Genomic DNA, 16,040 nt, shown 5'->3' with positions numbered 1-16,040 from the left:
ATTATTATTATTATTAAGTCTGTAACGGTTTATTAACCTACATTTCTGGTCACTGCAGCATCTGCGCTTGTAACCTAGTAACTGAATATCCTCGCACTGCCCCCTGCACGCTGCGTCATTTGATTGACAGGAGGATGCGGCGCGGTTTTCAGCATGTTCGATACACATGCGCACTGATGCTTCCACACCGAGAACCGGAGAGCGTCTCATCCTCTTCCCCTTTTCTGTTCGTGCGCATGCAAGTTTGTTTTCACTGAGGATGCAAGTGTTTTTGTTCAGACACCGACAGAAATAAACCCAATATTATTTCGTACGAGAACCTGCTAAATCAAAAATATATGTTTTTATTATTACTAAAAAAGTATTATTTTGTTGCTCTCGTATGCAAGAGCGATGGGTTTAGTTCTCGTTGCCAATATTAAATAAGCCTTTGCCAAAGAACAAAACATTATTTTGGGAGATGGGCAGTACTGCAATGGATTCTAAGAAGAAAGATGAGAAGAAAAATTCAAGAAAAAGGAGATCGCTTCGGATAAACATGCCTGTAAGTTCATATCTGATGATACTGATATTCTTCTCCCACAGATTCAAAGCCAAAAGTTGTGGACATGGACTGGATCATGCTACCAACACAGAAATGTAAATTATATTCTCTTTGCTAGCAATGACATTGTGAAATGACCTGTACATTGATTTGACTTTTATTTTATATAAGGTGATTTTATCAAAAGGTGTTTTTGTTTTGTGTTTATTGAATATGTTTGCAAATATATATATATATATATATATATAATATCTGAGAACCTGCAAAAAATAGAATAAAATAATATAAAAAAACTAAAATAATATATATATATATATATATACATTTAGTCATTTAGCAGACGCTTTTATCCAAAAAAAAAAAAAAAAAATTATATATATATATATATATATATATATATATATATATATATATTTACAATGTATTACATTTTACCCACAGATCCACAAAGGCTTTTAATGAACTAATAATGATTAGTACTGAACCTGTATATACAAAAAAATTTATAGAAACACAAAGGCTTTTAATGAACTAATAATGATTAGTACTGAACCTGTATAGACACAGATATATAGTGAGAGTGACAGATGTGAAATTTCACACAACGTCAGGGTTCCAGCTTATTTTGCTAATAGAAAAGCATAACATTAGAAGTAATATTAGATTTAAAAGAAACCACTGTACAATCGGTTCAGTCAGCTCAAGCTGGAATGAAATGGTAAGTCTCTGTTTCTTCCAGTGCTGGAGCCACTGATTAATCACCTGCTAATTAGCTGTTTACTGTCATTATCAGATCAGTGTCCTGAGTAATCCTGTGAATATAAACAATATTTATCAGTAGGGAACAGGTTCTGCATAGACGTGCAAGCATAATTTGTTACATCATCGCATTTTTGACAGTTTCCTGACATTTTAACAGGTATATGTGAAATATGTGTGTGGGTGAACAATCTTGAGCCATAGAGATGAACACTTTGAAAATCCACTTAAAATGCTGATGAACCTTTTTATAGTGGGTTGTTTAAATAGAATACATAAATGCTCGTTTTAAAGTTTCATGAAACTTGTATCGAGAATTAATATGAAAATCAGGGTTGGAACTTCTCGTAAAATTTCCAATATCAAATCTGTCATATTGACATATATGGTCATTCAAGTTTGAATCGGTAAACTATTAAGGTATTTAACCACATTTACTGCTGTATAATGTTGGTAAATCAATGACTGAACTAAAGGTCACAAAGCCAGCATTGTTACTACGTACACACATACTTTTGCCCCCGGATGAACCCGCATACACTTTTGTGGTTCAGTGATTTCCCTATATTTTGAATTCATACAAAGATAGACACAAATATATCTTCCTGAGTGCTATTTGAAGTTTAGATTATTATCTAAACCTAATTATTAGGTTATTTGTGTTTAGTTTTCAGTGGCAGGTGTCTTAACTTTAGTGTGGTAAACTGTTGTACTATACAGACTTGTGAAAAAGAAGTGTGCATAATTGTAATAAAGGTACTTGTACTGTACTGTATCTTAAAGTATATTTTAAAAATGTATTTAAAAAAAATATAATATATTATATATTAAATAAGAGACCACTTAAGTGTACTTAGAGTACACTTTCTTAACACAGGTATGCGTAAAAAAAAAAACTTTGTAATAATGTCAAATTAAATGCTTTACTTTAAAGTACATTTTAAATAATTGTTTTATTCATCTTTTGTAATACTTTAGTTAATATATTATAAATGTATTTAATTGTAATTTAAATACTTTATGTACTTTATGTAAAAAAGTAAGTCTATTTTAATTTACCATTAATGCATGTCGCTATATTCGACAATTCACTTTAACCATATTTCAAAGACAATAGAATTATGAAATTACATATAAAGATGTACTTAAGTCCTACTTACAAGGGACAAAAAACATTCTTCAAATCAACTAATTGCATTTATTATATATTTAAACATACACCTTTTCATTTAATTTTAAATAATATCAAAGTAAGCTTCTGAAAACATTCAGTTTGCGCTTAAATTCAAATGATCAAGTTTATTCAGCTTTGTTACTATATTCAATGTGTTTTGCTTGAGTATATTTTGAAACCTTAATGTGTAGGTTAATTTTAATAAACCATATTTATTAGTAGGGATGCACCAATAATAATATTCTGATATGCTATTAATTATTTTTATGTTATGCCCAATATTATAATTCTAGATTCATTTGTCTAAAATAAAATAAAATAAAATAAATAAATTTTATTCAGCTTCATTCCTATATTTGGTGTTCCTATATTCATTTAATTGTAAATAATATCAAATAAAGCTTCTGAAAACATTCAGTTTGTACTTAAATATATTATTTTAGAGTATAATATTTATATTAAAGTATAATATAATAAGTGCTCTTTTATGCTAAATGCTAAAGTGCACTCCTTTTTCACAAGGGTCCTACATTTTTGAGACCATTTGTGTCCTGTGGTTGAATTATGATCCTTTGCTGTGCCCTTTGACCTTTGCAGCGCCCCAGACATTAGAAGGTAAAAATGAGTGTTTTTTTGGAAAAGTTAAATCAATCTGCTGTAAGTTTAAACAATATCAAACGAGCTTCAGCATGACAAGTGCTTGTATTCTGTGTTTATGATTCACATATGCTGTTACATTGTGACTCATGGCAACAATGAGATGCTGAATGGTTGGCTTGGACATGCCTGATGCAATTCTATGATGACTGTCACATTTCAAAATGACTGGCAAACACCCACAAACCTCAACAACTCCTAAACCCACCACCAGCAATTAACTTCACTCTATTCATCCATACACAAATACATACACAAACAAAAAGAGCTGCAAGCCAGCTTGTTACCTTCCTGTATTTAAGTTTATTTAGGTATAAACACACAAATCCCCAGACCTGCCCCATTGACCTCCATGTTACTGAAGGGAGGTGCTGTATTATATCAGTGAGTTATGACTGTCTTTGCTCTTTGGAGTAGCCCTGCAGTTGTCTGGGATTTCCGAATGCTGATCTCAATACAAGACCGCTACAGCTGGAACTCTGTGAATCTGAGGGTTTTTTTTTTTTTTTTTTTTTTTTTTTTGATCTCTCTCCAGTGCTTGTTCACAGAGGTAATATTTTGTCCTGATCTCTAGCCTGCAAATATGGGCTTGTAATCGGGTCTCGGGGCTCCAAGGATATGAAGGCGGGGTGCCTTGAGCTCCCCGTCTACAGGACAGATGGCTTCTCTACTTTGGCTGTGGTCCTTCTTTCCTAGATAAGGAAACTGACTCGGATCTGTAACAGGGACAATGTGTTTTTATTGTTGATTGGTGTATACGTTGGGAGATGATGTACAGTAAATGGCTTTATCAGATCATGCTGTTGAAATCACTGTTGATTCTCATGTTGCTTTTAATCAGCAAACAATCTTTTGGAACATTTTCAAGGACGTTGATTTGAATTCTAACTCATGGGTTTGATTTTTCTTGGCTTTTACTCACATTTCTATCAGTCGGGAGTAGGACTGCTGTCTCATGCTTTGAAAGTCAATCCTGTTACCATGGATATGACTGACCCGTTGTGAGACAAGAGAAGATTTGCATGTTGAGGAGCAACATGTGTCAGGCCGTAATGGATGGTTGTGATGAGGGAGACATGGAAAGGATGTTAAAAGCAATTAGCTAGTTTTGGAATTGTCAGAAAAATTAAATAGCAAATACATCAAATATGGGAATAAAACTAGTGCTAATAATGAGAAACGTGAAAGGTTCAAGGTATCATTGGCATAGGTTGACATTAACTGTTTGATTCACTTATTAAATAAATTAAATGCTTCATAATTAACAGTTTTATTTAGCTTTGTTACTATATTTGGTGTGTTTTGAGTATATACTTTAATGTGAAGCTGGTGTATTGAAATGACCAGATTTATATTAAGGATGCATTGATATTAATATTCTGATACACCAATAATTATTTTCATGTTATGATAAATATAAAAATTCTATACTATTTTGTCTAATAAATTTAAAATTCAAATGATTAAGTTTATTCAGCGTTTTTACTATATTCAATGTGTTTTGCTTGAGTATATATTTTTTTAACCTTAAAGTGAAGCAGGTTTACTGTAATTACCAAAATTATTAATAGGTATGCACCAATATTAATATTCTGGAAGGCTGATAATTATTTGTATGTTATGCTCAATATTCTACAATCTCTTGTCTAAAGTAAAATTATATATATATTATTTGAATGTAATTTTTAATCAATGTAAATCAGGTGCATAGTTATGTATCATATTTATTAGTAGGGATGCACCAATATTAATATACTGATACGCTGATAATTATTTTCATTTTATCGCCAATATTAAAATTCTACAATTAGTAGAATTTGTAATTTTAAATACTACAGGTGAATTCAGGCATCACAATATTATAATGTACACAATGAAAAATAGATATTATTATTAATATTGAGATTTGCTAAAAATAACAGTTAACAGGTCTATTAAATTGTTTTTAAAGATGCATTAGATGACGGCAAACGTCATTAATGAACCTTTATTTGACATTTTCAGTTTGTCAGCCATCTTCCACCCCACTTTCTATGTCGTCAACCATAGAAAATCCCTTATCAGTTGACCATGAATGCTTATAGTATTGATTTCAGTGAGTAAATGGATGTATAGGAAAAGTGTATTAGGTAACTTTCACTGACAGCAGTGCTTTTTAATGTGTCACAGTAATTCTCTGTGTAGTGGGTAACAGGTCAGGCTAGCAATGGTTTTTAAACTGCTTGGTTCAGATCACACTAATACATCTCAAATATATGGAGTGACCGCTAAACAATCATGTCCTCTGTGTAGCTACAAAAGTCAATTGTGTAATGAGGATGAAGTAAATGCACTTCAGTGGTTTGTGCAAAGCCTCTGCTGTTGTTTAAAATGTCACTGCATCACATTTACAGCTTGTGAGCATTTTAGTGAGCTTTAGGTTACTGCCAAAGTGAGTTTAGGTACTAGTCCGTGTAGCAAAATGGATGAAGAATTGAAGAGCCTGTGAGTAAGTGTGCAAGTTGCTGTCCTGTGCTGTTTCTTTGTTTAGCTGTGAAAATGTTTTTAATGTTGTTCTAAAATGATTCCAGCTATAACAGGGAATGTTCTCAGAATGTCCTTTGCAAAGTTATGAACAATTGTTCTTTCGTTAACGTTAATAAAACGTTCATTCAAAGTTGTCTAATAACATTACTAAAACATTAACACAAAAACTTTTTCTGAAACATTTTAGTTGGATGTTAGTCTAATGAGTTTTTTTTTATGTTACCACTTACTATGTGTTTCAAATGGTTCCGAGAGCATTTAAAAGTAACATTCTTATAATGATTGCAAAAAGCTACAATTGAACATTTCCTTAATGTTTTTTCGAATGTTCATATAACCAAGGAAAAGTTCTGAAATTGTTCTGAAAACATATAACATTTTCATAACTTAATAGGGACGTTAGTATGTTCTTAGGACATATTTTGGTTAGAGGGGATTTTGATTATTTGTCACATTTATCTTATTTTAACCCCCGTGCAATCCGTCATTGTTTTAAGACTTGTTATAGTGTTATAACTTGTTATAACAAATGCTTGTTGATCCCTTTGGAATTTTCTGGAAATCATTGTCTGATGTCCAATAGTGGGAGTCTATTGTGAGGTTAAGTGATACCTGATTTAATCTGTGCATTACAGGTTTCACATACATTTGCACAGACAGGGAAAAAAATTGCAGGGCGGTCACATGAGATCACGTTACTTTAAAAACCGGTTTAGATGACAGAGGCCGTGCATGCTTTTAGTTGTCATTGCATTGCGGTGATGATGTGTTGTCCGAAAGAAGCAGGGATGATGCTACAGTGACTGATGTTGATAAAAGTTGGTGGATTTTTGAGAAGGAGGATAGTGGAGACGTTTTGGATCTGCTGTGAGTTCTTCCAAATTGTTTGTGTATTACTGGCAGCACATGTGGTTTTGTACAGGTTAGACGCATCACCCACTGAGTGTCCATCTGTCATATGTGATGTGCTTCTGTTAAACTGTCTAATCCGTTTATACTCTTTCCTCCCTGTTATTTGTATAATTCCTTGTGATTTTTGGGTACTGTAGAGCTTAACCTTTGATCCACTTAGAAGAAAGCCACAGTAGATCAGTGAATTGTTCATTTTGGTATATTTATAGAGTAAATGAGAGGTGCCGCAGTCATAAAAGTGATTTTTAATAAGCTCAATCATTTTGTTTGTTTGTTCTCCACAGGACTTGAGCTCCTTAGCCATGCCGTTCCTGGAAGGAGATGTGGAACATGCGAACAAGGACCATGCAAGCAAGGTAACACAAACCAAACACACACAAGGCTGTGCCAACAGTAAAAGCAGTTTTAATCAGATTTGAAAGCGATTTATGTTGTGGAAAAAATGTATAAGAGTATGTTTTAAGTGAGTGATGTGTTTATTGGTATTATAGTTAAATAATGGTTTTTGGGTTCTCCAATATAGTGTCATGTTGTTTTAAATGAGTAAGAAATGAATCCAAAATCACTTCAAAAAATCATTTAAAATGCTGTTGACAGTTGCACATCCATCCAAAGAATGTGTATATCACACATTTAATTGGTTTGTTTGAATTATGCAATTTCCTTAGTCATCACTATGACATCACTGGCCCTGTGATGTATATTCTGCCTCCCAAAGGTAAAACGTTATAACTACACATTTAGTTAAACTTTAGTTATAACTGAAAGCTAACGTTACAATTACGTTATGAACAATTTTTTTTCCTCTGAAGTTCTCTGAATGTTCAAAATATCCAGTTTTTTATGTTTTATTTTTTTTTCTTGGTTATGATGACACAATGGAAACATTATGGGAGCATTACATCTGAACCTTCTGAAACAATTTATAACTCTTAAAAAATTTATCTCTGTTTTAAGAATGTTATTAAGCACCCAATAACTTTTAACAAACATTGTATAAATGCTACTAGAACAACCTTTGTTTATAACTTTGTTATTAGCCAAAGTTCTGAGAACGTTGTTAGCTAGTCGCATCGATTCAGGGAAAGTGTGAAAACTGATATCAAATCAATCAAAATTTGCATGTTTGCCTTTGTTGATCAGTATTATACTGAACTGCTATATGTATGATCTGGCCATTCAAACACATAGGGTTGCTGAAACGCGAATAGCTGTGTAAAACGCAGATTCATTCCATTTGTGTGAGATCTCTGCTATCACTCTGATGGGATAAGTCTGCTCTAATAACCTGATTTGTAATTATGTCTATCATGGTTATTTTTGCCTAGAGGATAGAGAAGAGATGAATCTGTGGTGTTTTTTCCTCTCTGTTGTTGAAGGTGAGTTGGAGTCACTGAATCTGAAGTGCTGTTTTGATGCTTTAGGAGGTCTTGGAGTATACATTTTATGATCAGATGTAATCTGATCGACTTCACTGCTTTGCCGATGTTTTTCATTGCAAGCGTTCAGGATATTAACTAATATTTCTCCTTGTTGAACAGATGTTTTATTAACCCACGGCAAGGTCAATGCAGAATCACCAGTGTGGATGAACATTTGTATGCAAATGCAATGCATTAACCAAGTGTTGCTCAAAGGTTTGCCGCAGGAATGGCTTAGATTCTGGATCGGAACCAAAATAAGGGTAGTGTGAATTTAAAGGTTGTAAATTGCTGTGTTAATTTGCTTCACTTATCTCATGATCAAAGGTTCAGGACTGTGAAAATTCAATGTCAGTGAAGACTTTTTTCCATCAGCTCTTCAACACAGAAACACAGAAATGTTTCCATGACAACCGAGGGAAAAAGTATGTTGTTTTGTTCAGTCCACAAATGAAAGGTTTTCTTTCATCTTAGTCATTTCAGACTTTGAAGGGGATAGTTCAAATAAAAATGAAAATTCTTTCATCATTTACGCACCTTCATGTTGTTCCAAACTCGTAAGACTTTCTCTTTTTCTCGTGAAACACATACCATTGTCGCATTCAAAAAGAATGAAAAAGGACAATGAAAGTTTCATAAAAGTGATTCATTGTATGCTATATTCCAAGTCTTCTGAAAACATTTGACAGGTTTTGTATAAGGAACAGACCCAAAACGAGATTGCTGTTATTTGCTGAAAATCGTTCCTTCCACTGCAATGCATCATTAAGCTGAACTTAAGAACTAGATCAGTCTGATTTGTAAATTAATTATTTAGACTAATGCTGCGAACTGACTGAACCAATTAATTTAAAATATCTGACTCAATTTATTCACATCACTACTTTTTCTTATGAACATTCCAAGAAGAACTAGTGTGGCTCTCAATGTCTTTTCCTCACACAAAGTTGTCACGTGACTTCAAAAGACTTGAAATATAGTGCAAGAGTTGTATTTTATAACACTTTGATGGTGCTTTTGGTAATTTTGGAGCTTCACAGTCGCACTCCGTATTTAATTTAATTATACAGTGGCCAGGATGTTCTTTAGAAATTGTGTTTGACAGAAGAATGCATACAGGTTTGAAACAACATGAACAGTGTTATTATATAAATTTATTCATAAACAAATTTTTATGAGTGAGATGGTGGTAATTATGTAGCGTGTACGGTGAGGTTTTTATGCCACTGAGTGAGCCTCTCTGATTTAACAAAAGCCTCTTGACAAAAACGAGGGCGTCTAAACAGTTTTCAGTGGCTTTGTCTGGGTGTTTTGAAACGTCAAGGACTTACGGTTTATATGAATGTTATGATGTCTATTCATTTAGTATCTCAATGTCTGTCTGTGCATGTCCTTCAAACATGCCATCAATGGTCAGCATAACATTACAGTAACAGGAAATATGCTTAATCTGTATGAGAATGCTGTTCACTGATGATTTTGTAGGCATAAAACCAGTTGTCGAACATTTCTGTCATTGCTCTGTGATGTCAATATTTCTTTCAATATATTCTTGAAAGTGCATTGTTTCATTGATTCGACTGTGCATATGACTTTTATTAGTTGTGTTACGGACACATTTTCTTCAGGAAATAGCTTTTGTCCTTATATTGTGTGTGATTGGATTTACTCTCCAGGGGGAGCTTAGCTGCCATTCAGCCAGCCCGACCAAAACCTTCTTCAGCCGGGGTCCGTTTAGTCGGCCCTCTAGCCCCATGTCCGCACCGGCCCGATTCAGAAACAGCCCTGGATCGCCCAAAACCATCTTCCCATACTCCTCCAACCACGACTCCTCGCCCAAGTGTTCACGACGCCGCAGCTTCACCGGAATCTTTCGCTCGTCCTCCAAAGACTCCACAAATCCCTCCTCATCTCCTGTCAGCATCAAACTTTTCTCTCGGGCCAGGAAAGGTAAGAGACATGTTTCATCCATCTCTTAAACAGCTGCCAGAATGCTTACAATCTGAAAAAGCAGGAATAACCTCAACATTTTAATGGGTCATCATGACAAATCACATTTCCCTTCCTCTTTGGAAATATACTTTTGATGTAATATGTAAACATAGTCTGATTTCTATAGCTTAAAAATCCCTAGTCTACCAGGACTATTTATTGAAACTACTGAAAGTACATTACCATTTAAAAAAAAGAGAGAGAAATTAACAATTTATTTAGAAAGGATGAATTAAATTGATCAAAATTGGCGGTAAAGAATTTTAAATCATTACAAAATCTTTGTATTTCAAATAAATGCAGTTCTTTTGAACTTTCTATTGATCAAAAAATCAAAAATCAAAAATATTAAGTAGCACAAATGTTTTTAACATTAATAATAATAATTTCTGAAGGATCATGTGACACTAAAGACTAGAGTAATGATGCTGAAAATACAGCTTTGTATCACAGAAATAAATTACAAAAAAAAAAATACTAAAGTAGAAAATGTTATTTTAAATTTACATTTACATTTAATCATTTAGCAGACGCTTTTATCCAAAGCGACTTACAAATGAGAACAGTAGAAACAATCAAATCAACGAGAGAACAAAAACAGTATACAAGTGCTATGACAAGTCTCAGTTAGTCTAGTACAGAACACGTAGCCAGGGTTTTTTTTTTTTTATGAACATGATAGACAAGAAAAAGAAAAGGTAAGTACTAGTATTAGTTGGTTAAGTGCAGGCGAAAAAGATGAGTCTTTAGATGTTTTTTGAAAATGAGTAAAGACTCAGCTGTTCGAGCTGAGTCTTTACTCAGCTGGGAGCAGTCCAGGAAAAAGTCAATGAGAGTGATTTTGAACCTCTTTGGGATGGCACCACAAGGCGTCGTTCACTTGCAGAGCGCAAACTTCTGGAGGGTGCACAAGATTGAACTAGTGAGTTTAGGTAAGTTGGCACCGTGCCAGTGGTCGTTTTGTAGGCAAGCATCAGTACCTTGAATTTGATGCGAGCGGCTACAGGTAGCCAGTGTAGCCTGATGAGGAGAGGAGTAACATGAGTAACAACCCTCGCTGCTGCATTCTGGATCAGTTGTAGAGGCTTGATAGTACATGCAGGAAGGCCCGCCAGGAGAGCATTGCAATAGTCCAGTCTGGAGAGAACAAGAGCTTGGACAAGAAGTTGGGTGGCTTGCTCTGACAGGAAGGGTCTAATCTTCCTAATGTTGTATAAGGCAAATCTGCAGGACCTGGTAGTTGTAGCAATATGGTCTGTGAAACTTAACTGATGATCCATCACAACTCCTAGGTTTCTGGCTGTCCTGGAAGGAGTTATGGTTGACGAACCCAGCTGTATAGAGAAGTTGTGATGAAACGATGGGTTAGCTGGATTTTGATTTTTTTTATAGATGTTTTAATGCAAGAAACTCTGACTAACTTTCTAAGTTGATTGGGAAAATATTTTAATTAATAAAAAATATGCAGGAGGTGAGCCTTCGGAAAGTGAATAATTAATACTGTTTAGGTATATTTTTTATATATAAAATATGTTTTATGTATAGTGCTCTTTATGGTTAGTACTGAGTTGGCAGTCATCTGGAAATGTAGTCTTGATTGTTTGTGACGTTAATTCTATGACTTAACTCATATTTAACCCTTATTTGATTGTGTAATGTAAATTTTTAGCCAGACTAAAAGTTTGTTTAAAGTGAACATTGGCTGCCCATTTTCCACAAGTTGGTATGATTCTTTAGGGTCTTCATGAAATGTAATTTAGGTGTATTCGGTGGTGCATTACCATCAAAAACAAAACTAATCCACTGTGTCCTCAATGGCTCTGATGTTGGGAGAAAATGAAGACTCTTACATCCAGCTACAAAACACCTGCATTGCTTACGAGTCATGGTTGTCACTACAGCTGCTCGAGCTCGGAGAAAATGGCAGACAGTGTACAACTGGCTCAGGGCTGAAACATGCAAATACGGGAAAGTGCATCAGCGGCCGTGGGTGTGGACGTAACAATATGATGTCTTATTGCTCAGAAAATCAAAACAGCTTGATAATTAAGACTGTTTAGGTTTTTGGGGATAAGAAAAAAAATAGTGAATGGATTATTATCATTGTAGGGTGGTTGTGTCCACACACTGATGAGAAACATTTATATGCAAACATATGTAAAAGTGAATTTTGAATCCGATGTCCCCTTTTATGATAAATAATACCAGTATCCAGATACAAACATCCACTAAAATATGTAGTAAAAGATCAACAAGCTTCAAAATATGTATTGGCATTGTTGAGATTAGATGCAATGAATGCCATTATCACATCAGTGTGAGGAGTGAGTCAGCGTTTAGAGAAATGTTTTACAGGTTGTCAGGGTCCAGCTCAGCCCGGGGTGTGTGATTCGGATAATTGCGCTGTGTGCTGATTTAATGGAGGCGTGGGTGTTTCTTAATGCATAAGACCCTGATAATGAATTCAGCTGTCACATATGTTATCCACGTGAGTCTGATTTAACTATGACTAATGACTTTGTGTTGTCTGTGCTCCTGACAATGTTTACTTTCTTGGTTGTGGTTAAAATGGCACTGAGAGACAAAGATTTTGAAGTGTAGTGAAGATGAAGATAAAGCATGCAGTTATTTTACTGCAACAGTTCTTTAAACTATCCATGTGAGGTGACATTTCAAATGACTTTTATTTAAAAGCAAACAAAAACATCACAGAGACAGTATTTCGCTGTTGTCTTTGGGTAATCTGTTTTACAAGGAAAATATAAATCCGCTCAAATCTTTTTCGTTCCCACACACTGAAAGTGCAATCAATAATTATACAATAAAGCCTGTCTTGGAAGAAGTATGAGAATGGAGTGACTTATAATTAGATGATTAATTTTGGATATGAGTTTTGGATATGTAGGTGGAATGGAATTGGTCTCTCTATCATACTAGGAGTCGAGAAAGTAAGTCTTATATTCATAAATAAAATATATAAATGTTTTATATATAGACTCTTATATATAAAATATAAGAGTCTATATATATATATATACACGTTTATATATATATAAATGTATGTATGTATGTATGTATATGTATATATTATTTTATATATTATAATCTTTTATTTTAAATAATTTATATAAATAAAAATATATGTACAAACATACACATTCATATCATTATTTAATTATATATATATATATATAATTTCAAATAAAACAAATTTATATTATAAATGGTTTCATTTCAAATAATTTTAAAATAATAATATATATTCATGAAATTATTTAATTTATATATAATTTAAAATTATATATATAAAAATGAATGTATATAATGTTTTTAATAATATTTTTATTATTATAAATTATATTTATAAATTAAATAAATGTTTATTTATTTTAGATAATTTTATGAATGTGTGTTTATAAAAATATACATTAATATTTATTTTTATATCACTTCTTTAATATTTATATATATCAGGACTCTGTTTTATGCAATTGATAGTAGTAAGTGAATTCTAACTGAAAAAAGTTCTGGTCTGAATGCAGTAAAAAATAAAATGTGCATGTGTATTTTGCAGTGTGTGGGCGTGTGTATGTCCGATCCACAGCTTCAATATACACAGTTGGGAATTTTCTTTTTCATACACACACACACTTACATAACAGCACACTTCTCCAACAATCCATTAGTTGCTCTGGCAGACTTCCCTGTCAGCCAAAAACACCAGTATTGATTTATTATTCAATACAGAGTTGGAGCAGTGAGTTGGATGCCTCTGTCTGATTGTAACGCAGAGCTGGAAAGATTAAAACACACAGAGGGAGAATATTAAACATAAGAGGCACTCGAGAAAAAAGGAAGATGTGTTTCTCAGCTACGTTTTTATTACTTGATTATATTGATCTGTATAATGAGGTTTTTATCTGCTGAGTGCATCTGGTGCCTTTTGCAAACAAATACACACTTCTCTACAAGTGCATCCAGATATGAGTTATGGATCCATTTCTGTATTGATAAAATCCTGGTTATTCACTTTTCTGAGGGCCAGGGTTTTTAGACGAGGATATTTTCTGCTGTTATCCGGGATGGATGTGTTTGCAGCAGTGACATGAGCTTGATGAACACTAATGGACAGCAGCTTCTGTTTAAGCAGTGTTTGTCATTCAGGAAATGACACTCAGAACTTGCCGGAGAAATTCAGAATCCTATTAAATCCGGAAATTGGGCCCCACCCAGACAGTGACATCAGAATGCAGAAAGCCCATAATTCAATCACGCTTGCTTCCATACAAATTAAATTAACTGAAATTAATCCTGGGTTCTAAGATGTCCTCAGAGCTCCTCAGCACAGGCAGATGGGGATGAGGATGCTCGTATGTCTCTAATATGATAGCAATGAATTTTTTACCTCAAGAAAATGGTGATGAGGAAGAACTGATGCTGTGTCATCCTTCTATGTGCTATAATCTTCTTCATAGTCTTTGGTTGTATCGCCACCCACTGGACGAAATTTAAATGTTGCATTCTTGATATCAAGATCACAATTAGAATTTTAATTTGAAAAACTGTATATGGTATTCACATGTTATATATTTGGCTCTCTGGATATATTATATTATATTATATTATATTATATTATATTATATTATATTATATTATATTATATTATATTATATTATATTTATATTATATTATATTATATTATGTTTTATAATTCTAAACTTTGAGTCAGTTTATGTTCGTAAAAAAATTAATTTATGTTCACCATGGCTGCATTTATGTGACAAAAATATTGTTTAGGTAATAAAATCATAAAGTATTATTTCAATTTCACATTTTGTAAGTTTTAATATATTTTTAAAATATCATTTATTTATGTAATGCAAAGCTGAATTTTCAGCATCATTACTCCAGTCTTAAGTCTCACATGATCCTTCAAAAATCATTCTAATATGCAAAACTAAAATTTGCAAAACTGTTTATAAAAACATTTAAAAGTGATTTAAATTTTGAATTTTTTTTTGATTTTTTTTTATAATAACATTAATAAAAAACAAAACTTTTTAAAAAATCTTTTGTGACGTTATGATTGTTTTTACAGTCACTTTTGATCAATTGAATGCTTCTTTTCTGAATAACAGTAGGCTATTATTATTATTATTATTTTATAAAATCTTACTGACCCCAAACTTTTTGAAAGTTAATGTAAATAAAACATAGAAAGGCTTTTCATGTCACGTTCCTCTGTGACCACTAGATGGAGATAAAGTAAACAATTATTAATTAAGATTGTTTGAGAACATCTCCATTCTCCACTAGTTTTGCAGCATGAGCCTATGCCTATTATTATAAATGTTTTACAAACAAAAGTGATCTTAAAATCAACTTCTTGAATTTATTTATTGGTTTCATGTTTCTGACATGAAAAAAAAGCTATAAAAAGAGAGCGATATCGAGCACTGAAGCCCATGAGAGACAGATTAAAGCGAGTCGGTGGGCTCTTTTCTCCTCGACATGACTCCATGAGCTCTGAGCCCCTGGAGCATGCATTCACAACTCACAGCACTCGTCGCCAGGCAACGGTTAAATAAACAGTGCTTGCACAGCTCCGGGTTCAGCAGCTGACAGGTGACCGCGATGAAGCGCAGCATGGCGGCCTTATCTCAGCAGTGACTGTCGCACGCATGTCTGTGTCCATCTATGTGACACAATGCCCTCTGTAGTGACCAAATAAGGTGTCTCCCTCTTTTACTACCATCTATGGGTAAAAAGAGAAAGTGCATATTATCTAAATACTAAATAGGGGAAGTTTGTGGCCTAGTGGTTAGAGAGTTTGTCTCCTAACCCTAAGGTTATGGGTTCAAGTCTCGGGGTGGCAATACCATGACTGAGGTGCCCTTGAGCAAGGCACCAAACCCCCAACTGCTCCCCGGGCGCCGCAGCATAAATGGCTGCCCACTGCTCCGGGTGTGTGTTCACGGTGTGTGGGTTCACTGCTGTGTGTGTGCACTTGGATGAGTTAAATGCAGAGTATGGGTCACCATACTTGGCTGTATGT

The 16,040-nt window shown here is 33.7% G+C and overlaps 1 protein-coding gene across 5 annotated transcripts in view; it reads left to right on the top strand.

The window, feature by feature from the left end:
- The first annotated feature begins 186 nt into the window (after positions 1 to 186).
- The window catches only part of LOC109049773 (5'-AMP-activated protein kinase subunit gamma-2), a 55,837-nt gene continuing 39,983 nt past the window's right edge, over positions 187 to 16,040 (top strand). For 3 of the 5 annotated variants that reach the window (XR_006153487.1, XR_006153488.1, XM_042714520.1), the window contains exons 1-3: positions 187 to 544; positions 6,857 to 6,928; positions 9,670 to 9,943. Coding sequence is in view for 2 of the 5 variants with exons in the window: in XM_042714520.1 (XP_042570454.1) it covers positions 461 to 544; positions 6,857 to 6,928; positions 9,670 to 9,943 (430 nt within the window). In the remaining 3 variants the exon portion in view is untranslated. Of the gene's footprint in view, positions 545 to 579; positions 640 to 6,856; positions 6,929 to 9,669; positions 9,944 to 16,040 lie in introns of those variants that run through there. The other 2 variants (XM_042714522.1, XM_042714524.1) reach the window with 2 other exon arrangements.

This window comes from Cyprinus carpio, chromosome A24 (assembly GCF_018340385.1).
Source record: "Cyprinus carpio isolate SPL01 chromosome A24, ASM1834038v1, whole genome shotgun sequence".
Lineage (NCBI taxonomy): Eukaryota > Metazoa > Chordata > Actinopteri > Cypriniformes > Cyprinidae > Cyprinus > Cyprinus carpio.
The sequence above is the reverse complement of the archived record's forward strand: the minus strand, read 5'-3'. Positions and strand labels throughout refer to the sequence as shown.